This window comes from Oncorhynchus tshawytscha, linkage group LG33 (assembly GCF_018296145.1).
Source record: "Oncorhynchus tshawytscha isolate Ot180627B linkage group LG33, Otsh_v2.0, whole genome shotgun sequence".
NCBI lineage: Eukaryota > Metazoa > Chordata > Actinopteri > Salmoniformes > Salmonidae > Oncorhynchus > Oncorhynchus tshawytscha.
In genome coordinates this window covers 45,858,525-45,866,401 of record NC_056461.1, presented here as the reverse complement: position 1 = coordinate 45,866,401, position 7,877 = coordinate 45,858,525, and the positions used below count along the sequence as shown (strand labels likewise).

At 44.8% G+C, this 7,877-nt stretch overlaps 1 protein-coding gene across 1 annotated transcript in view; it reads left to right on the top strand.

Moving 5' to 3' along the window:
- Window positions 1-5,387: 5,387 nt before the first annotated feature.
- scaf4a (SR-related CTD-associated factor 4a) overlaps window positions 5,388-7,877 on the top strand; it is a gene marked incomplete at its 3' end in the record, with an annotated part of 46,738 nt that continues 44,248 nt past the window's right edge. The window contains exon 1 of the mRNA XM_042311241.1: window positions 5,388-5,556. Coding sequence (XP_042167175.1) covers window positions 5,527-5,556 — 30 coding nt within the window. The remainder of the gene's footprint in view (window positions 5,557-7,877) is intronic.

Sequence of the window (7,877 nt, the reverse complement as noted above, 5' to 3'; positions counted from 1 at the left end):
GTCCAGAAGCTCTTCTCATCACAGGAAACAATGGGGGAAACTTTATGTACAACAACAACAACGAAGAAGTTACGATCAGCGCAACCCCCCAACTAAATAGCAGAACTAGTCAGGAGGCTATAAAAACGGCCGCTAAACATTCTACCGACAAATTTCCACATTCTATCAATAAACATCTATCGCCATTCTCTAACATTCAATCAATCAATTTAATTGAAGATCCCAGGACACGGCTGCATGGACCACAGAATGAGATTAGATCAATCAGTCAAGTATTCATAAAGACAGAACTTATAAAGCAGAAGAGATATACACTACACTATATAAACAAAAGTATGTGGACACCCCTTCAAATTAGTGGATTTGGCTGTTTCAGTCACACCCATTGCTGACAAGTGTATAAAATCTCCATAGACAAACATTGGCAACAGAATTGCCTTACTGAAGAGCTCAGGGACTTTCAACGTGGCACCGTCAAAGGATGCCACCTTTCCAGTTCATCAAATCTCTGCCCTGCTTGAGCTGCCCCCGGTCAACAGTAAGTGCTGTTATTGTGAAGTAGAAACGTCTGGGAGCAACAACGGCTCAGCAGCGAAGTGGTAGGCCACACAAGCTCACGGAACGGGAACGCCGAGTTCTGAAGCGTGTCAAAAACTTCTGTCCTCTTTTGCAAAACTCACTACCGAGTTCCAAACTAGATCTGGAAGCAACACTTCACTATCTGGCAGATAGTTATTGTTATTGTGAAGTGGAAACGTCTACGAGCAACAACGGGGGTGTAACACGTGAAAAAACATCTGTCCTCGGTTGCAACACTCACTACCGAGTTCCAAACTAGATCTGGAAGCAACGTCAGCACAAGAACTGGTCGTCGGGGGAGTCTTCATGAAATGGGTTTACAAGGCCCGAGCAGCCGCACACAAGCATACGATCACCATGTGCAATGCCAAGTGTCGGCTGGAGTGGTAGAAAGCTCGCCACCAGTGGACTCTGGAGCACTGTAAACAGACACCTCCCTTTATGGTCTCAAACTGGTCTTGAATGTACAAAAAAAAAAATATTAATGACCTTTTACCAGAGCCTGAACTCAGAGAATGTTAGCATTGTCACATCTGATGGCTTATCCATTGAAAAAGTGTCATCCTACAAATAACTAGGTATCTGGTTGGGTGACAAGTTGTCCTTTAAAGTTCATGTGGATAATCTTGTGAGGAAGCTTAAATTGAAATTGGGTTTTTATTTTTCCTGATAATAAGGCTTGCTTCCCGCTTATGGCTAGAAAGAAGTTTGTTCAGGCCACTTTTCTCTCTGTTATTAATTATGGTGACTTGTATCTGTCTTACAGAGACTGGACTCTGTTTATCATGCAGCCTCCTCTGGCTGACAGAGACTGGACTCTGTTGATCATGTAGCCTCCTCTGTCTGACGGAGACTGGACTCTGTTTATCATGCAGCCTCCTCTGACTGACAGAGACTGGACTCTGTTTATCATGTAGCCTCCTCTGTCTGACAGAGACAGGACTCTGTTTATCATACAGCCTCCGTCTTACAGAGACTGGACTCTGTTTATCATACAGCCTCCTCCGTCTTACAGAGACTGGACTCTGTTTATCATACAGCCTCCTCTGTCTGACAGAGACTGGACTCTGTTTAGCATACAGCCTCTGTCTTACAGAGACTGGACTCTGTTTATCATGCAGCCTCCTCTGTCTGACAGAGACTGGACTCTGTTTATCATGCAGCCTCCTCTGTCTGACAGAGACTGGACTCTGTTTATCATGCAGCCTCCTCTGGCTGACAGAGACTGGACTCTGTTGATCATGTAGCCTCCTCTGTCTGACGGAGACTGGACTCTGTTTATCATGCAGCCTCCTCTGTCTGACAGAGACTGGACTCTGTTTATCATGTAGCCTCCTCTGTCTGACAGAGACAGGACTCTGTTTATCATACAGCCTCCGTCTTACAGAGACTGGACTCTGTTTATCATACAGCCTCCTCCGTCTTACAGAGACTGGACTCTGTTTACCATGCAGCCTCCTCTGTCTTACAGAGACTGGACTCTGTTGATCATGCAGCCTCCTCTGTTTATCATACAGCCTCCTCCGTCTTACAGAGACTGGACTCTGTTTACCATGCAGCCTCCTCTGTCTTACAGAGACTGGACTCTGTTGATCATGCAGCCTCCTCTGTTTATCATACAGCCTCCTCTGTCTGACAGAGACTGGACTCTGTTGATCATGCAGCCTCCTCTGTTTATCATGCAGCCTCCTCTGTCTTACAGAGACTGGACTAGTTTCTGGTCTCCCTCCCCACCAGCAGGTAAACTCCCTCTTTACCTCTGTAGTCTGGTCTCCTTCACCCCCAGCAGGTAAACTCCCTCTGTAGTCTGGTCTCCTCTCACCACCAGCAGGTAATGCAGCCTCCTCTGTCTGTAGTCTGGACTCTCCTTCACCACCAGCAGGTACCTCCTCTGTTTAGTCTGGTCTCCCTCCCCACCAGCAGGTAAACTCCCTCTGACTAGTCTGGTCTCCTCCCCACCAGCAGGTAAACTCCCTCTGTAGTCTGGTCTCCTCAGAGACCCACCAGCAGGTAAACTCCCTCTGTAGTCTGGTCTACCCTGCCCCACCAGCAGGTAAACTCCCTCTGTAGCCTGGTCTCCTTCACCACCAGCAGGTAAACTCCTCTGTAGTCTGGTCTCCCTCCCCACCAGCAGGTAAACTCCCTCTGTAGTCTGGTCTCCTTCACCACCAGCAGGTAAACTCCCTTTCTGTAGCCTGGTCTCCTTCACCACCAGCAGGTAAACTCCCTCTGTAGTCTGGTCTCCTTCACCACCAGCAGGTAAACTCCCTCTGTAGTCTGGTCTCCTTCACCACCAGCAGGTAAACTCCCTCTGTAGCCTGGTCTCCTTCACCACCAGCAGGTAAACTCCCTCTGTAGTCTGGTCTCCTTCACCCCCAGCAGGTAAACTCCCTCTGTAGTCTGGTCTCCTTCACCACCAGCAGGTAAACTCCCTCTGTAGTCTGGTCTCCTTCACCACCAGCAGGTAAACTCCCTCTGTAGCCTGGTCTCCTTCACCACCAGCAGGTAAACTCCCTCTGTAGTCTGGTCTCCTTCACCCCCAGCAGGTAAACTCCCTCTGTAGTCTGGTCTCCTTCACCACCAGCAGGTAAACTCCCTCTGTAGTCTGGTCTCCTCCCCACCAGCAGGTAAACTCCCTCTGTAGTCTGGTCTCCTTCACCACCAGCAGGTAAACTCCCTCTGTAGTCTGGTCTCCTTCACCACCAGCAGGTAAACTCCCTCTGTAGTCTGGTCTCCTTCACCACCAGCAGGTAAACTCCCTCTGTAGTCTGGTCTCCTTCACCCCCAGCAGGTAAACTCCCTCTGTAGTCTGGTCTCCTTCACCACCACCAGGTAAACTATATATATATATATATCTTGGAAGTGGATGGCTGCAAACTTTCTACTTTTAAACTCGGTTCTAGGTCCCAAGAAACAAAGAGATCTTCTGTTGAATCTGACAATTAATCTTAATGGTTGTACAGTCGTCTCAAATAAAACTGTGAAGGACCTCGGCGTTACTCTGGACCCTGATCTCTCTTTTGAAGAACATTTCAAGGACAGCTTTTTTCCATCTACGTAACATTGCAAAAATCAGAAACTTTCTGTCCAAAAATGATGCAGAAAAATTAATCCATGCTTTTGTCACTTCTAGGTTAGACTACTGCAATGCTCTACTTTCCGGCTACCCGGATAAAGCACTAAATAAACTTCAGTTAGTACTAAATACGGCTGCTCGAATTCTGACTAGAACCAAAAAATTTGATAATATTACTCCAGTGCTAGCGTCTCTACACTGGCATCCTGTCAAAGCAAGGGCTGATTTCAAGGTTTTACTGCTAACCTACAAAGCATTACATGGGCTTTCTCCTACCTATCTCTCTGATTTGGTCCTGCCGTACATACCTACACGTACGCTACGGTCACAAGACGCAGGCCTCCTAATTGTCCCTAGAATTTCTAAGCAAACAGCTGGAGGCAGGGCTTTCTCCTATAGAGCTCCATTTTTATGGAACGGTCTGCCTATCCATGTGAGAGACGCAAACTCGGTCTCAACCTTTAAGTCTTTACTGAAGACTCTTCCCTTCAGTGGGTCATATGATTGAGTGTAGTCTGGCCCAGGAGTGGGAAGGTGAACGGAAAGGCTCTGGAGCAACGAACCGCCCTTGCTGTCTCTGCCTGGCCGGTTCCCCTCTTTCCACTGGGATTCTCTGCCTCTAACCCTATTACAGGGGCTGAGTCACTGGCTTACTGGGGCTCTCTCTTGCCGTCCCTGGAAGGGGTGCGTCACCTGAGTGGGTTGATTCACTGATGTGGTCATCCTGTCTGGGATGGCGCCCCCCCCTTGGGTTGTGCCATGGCGGAGTTCTTTGTGGGCTATACTCAGCCTTGTCTCAGGATGGTAAGTTGGTGGTTGAAGATATCCCTCTAGTGGTGTGGGGGCTGTGCTTTGGCAAAGTAGGTGGGGTTATATCCTTCCTGTTTGGCCCTGTCTGGGGGTGTCCTCGGATGGGGCCACAGTGTCTCCTGACCCCTCCTGTCTCAGCCTCCAGTATTTATGCTGCAGTAGTTTGTGTCGGGGGGCTAGGGTCAGTTTGTTATATCTGGAGTACCTCTCCTGTCCTATTCGGTGTCCTGTGTGAATCTACGTGTGCGTTCTCTAATTCTCGCTTTCTCTCTCTCTCTCTCTCTCTCGGAGGACCTGAGCCCTAGGACCATGCCCCAGGACTACCTGACATGATGACTCCTTGCTGTCCCCAGTCCACCTGGCCGTGCTGCTGCTCCAGTTTCAACTGTTCTGCCTTATTATTATACGACCATGCTGGTCATTTATGAACATTTGAACATCTTGGCCATGTTCTGTTATAATCTCCACCCGGCACAGCCAGAAGAGGACTGGCCACCCCACATAGCCTGGTTCCTCTCTAGGTTTCTTCCTAGGTTTTGGCCTTTCTAGGGAGTTTTTCCTAGCCACCGTGCTTCTACACCTGCATTGCTTGCTGTTTGGGGTTTTAGGCTGGGTTTCTGTACAGCACTTTGAGATATCAGCTGATGTACGAAGGGCTATATAAATAAATTTGATTTGATATCTTCAAAACATTTCCAAAACATACATTTAACACAATTCAGATGAAATGAACACATTGTATGCCTAGAAAATAAGGTACATTGTATTCATTCAAAAAATTCAAATGAGGCATTGGTTAAATCCATATACAATACTGCCACCGTGTGGCCAAATACAATAACTACACCCCCCAAAAATCCCGTCTGTGGGCCACATATAAAGGAACGTACAATACCGCCACCGTGTGGCCAACTGTTACAACTACAACTACCCCTCAAATCCCGTTCTGCTTTCGCTCCATACCCTTCTGCAACTAGAGAGCGGACATGTTAGCCCTGTCATAACGGGGATACACGGGTAGTTGGACACTCTTAGTGCAGGGATTTTCTGCTAGGGAAATCATGGACGCCGTAAACGCTTTTAACCACGAGGTGAGTTGTCCCGTAGACCGTCGTGTGTGTGTGTTTAGTCCCGTTAAAAATAAGGGGACCCCGTCGTGTGTCTCGCTGTTATGGAGAAGAGGCCTGTTATGGAGGCCTTGCCTTAACTAACTACCTATCTGTGTATCTTACAAACAGCTCTAATGCAGGATTATTATTATTTAAATACTGTATCGGTAAAAGATGATCTTCCTTGATTTATAACTTGATAAGTTTTGATGAATTTACTGTAGTTTTATCACGCAGTATTGAACACGGCTCTGGTTGACCAGGTCAGCTAAACGTTAGCTTGTTACAACAACAAAAAAGGCAAGCGTGTTTAACTTGAGCAAATAACACGATTTCTGTTCAGTTAGAATAAAAATAACAGCTACTGTCAAAAAAAAATAAAGGTTTGTGTTAAAACCATTTTAAAACAAAACATAACTGAGCGAGTTTAATGGCTAAAAAAAATGTTACGACGGGAAGATAAGTTTCCCCCCCGTTTGTAGGTTAGTATCATTAAGGTGTTTAAGATTAGGAGACTTTTATTTTTAGGTTAAAATTAGGGGTTAAAAGGGTTAAGGTGACTAGTTAAAAATATGTTCTCCTAACATATTACAAATACAATTTTAAAAATAATACACTTCCAATCGTAAGTGTACTCCTGGTTTAACCAACAAAAACCATTGATTTGGTTATTTAAGTTAAGTTAGCCATATTGGTTAACACAGGAAACACTGAAGAGCTGTTAACTAGTTGTACTAACACATCTAATAAGATGTTACTTCCAATAATATATTTAATGAATAATACCCGACGCGGGTGTGGTGTTATGGCCTATATACCACAGGCTGTTTCTGAGGAACAACGCGGAGTGCTTTGGATACAGAGTCCTTAACCTGTGAAATATATTGGTCACATAATGTACACCATAAACCCACCGCGGTGCCTTATATTGCTCTGATGAACTGGTTACTTAAACGTAATAAAGAGTAAAAAATAAATAAAATAAACTACATGTTTTTTTTGTTGTTGGTCATACCACTGGTGTATGGTCTGATATGCCGCGTCTTTCAGCCAATCAGCATGCAGGGCTCTTACCACCCAGTTTATAAAGCTACCGTATGTGTTCCCATAGATGACTGACAGGGGGCGCTGTTGTGAAGGCACCGTCCACCATTAGGATAGTCAAAAGGTACAGCCTGCGTAGGAATGAATTGGGAATCGACAGTATTTCAACGTAATGTTTCAAGAACAAAAAAACAAAACAACAGAACATTCCGTTTTTATGTATTTATCTGTTATGGTGGGGACTGCAGTATAAGAACTCTATAAAATTAATGTTTATTGAGAAATGATTGACTAATATTTAAGTTCATACAATACTATATGTTGTTTTAAAAAAAAAATGTATGTATTAGTGTCTGTACTGAAGAAGAAAAAATAATTTATCTTCCAAATCCTGTAGCAGTTGAAATGCATCACAATATCAAATGATTATTTACAATTTACAAATGATTATTTACAATGACAGCCTACACCGACCAAACCCAGGACGACGCTGGACCAATTGTGCTCCGTCCTGTGGGACTCCCAATCACGGCCGGATGTGATACAGCCTGGATTACTAGAATGTAAAGCTAGACAAGTTAATGCATAATCCCATAATAATGTTTTCAATATTGCCAATCAATTTAAGATCAATTTTATGGAAAAGTTATTTCCCAATGAAGTCAGTAAAAAGAAATGGCAATGTCATGGTGATCTAATGCTGAAAGCCCCGTATCATACTAAATATACAAGTAGATTTACCAAATCTACACAGAGAAAAGCCCCAAAACAAACAGCCTCTGTATCACACTGAACCTGTATTATTTGACAGGTAGAGGGCAAGACTGTGCAATCTTCCCTGGAGAAACCAAATCTAACAGGTTCTCAAACAGGTACATCATCTTCCCTGGAGAAACCAAATCTAACAGGTTCTCAAACAGGCACATCATCTTCCCTGGAGAAACCAAATCTAACAGGTTCTCAAACAGGCACATCATCTTCCCTGGAGAAACCAAATCTAACAGGTTCTCAAACAGGCACATCATCTTCCCTGGAGAAACCAAATCTAACAGGTTCTCAAACAGGCACATCATCTTCCCTGGAGAAACCAAATCTAACAGGTTCTCAAACAGGTACATCATCTTCCCTGGAGAAACCAAATCTAACAGGTTCTCAAACAGGCACATCATCTTCCCTGGAGAAACCAAATCTAACAGGTTCTCAAACAGGTACATCATCTTCCCTGGAGAAACCAAATCTAACAGGTTCTCAAACAGGCA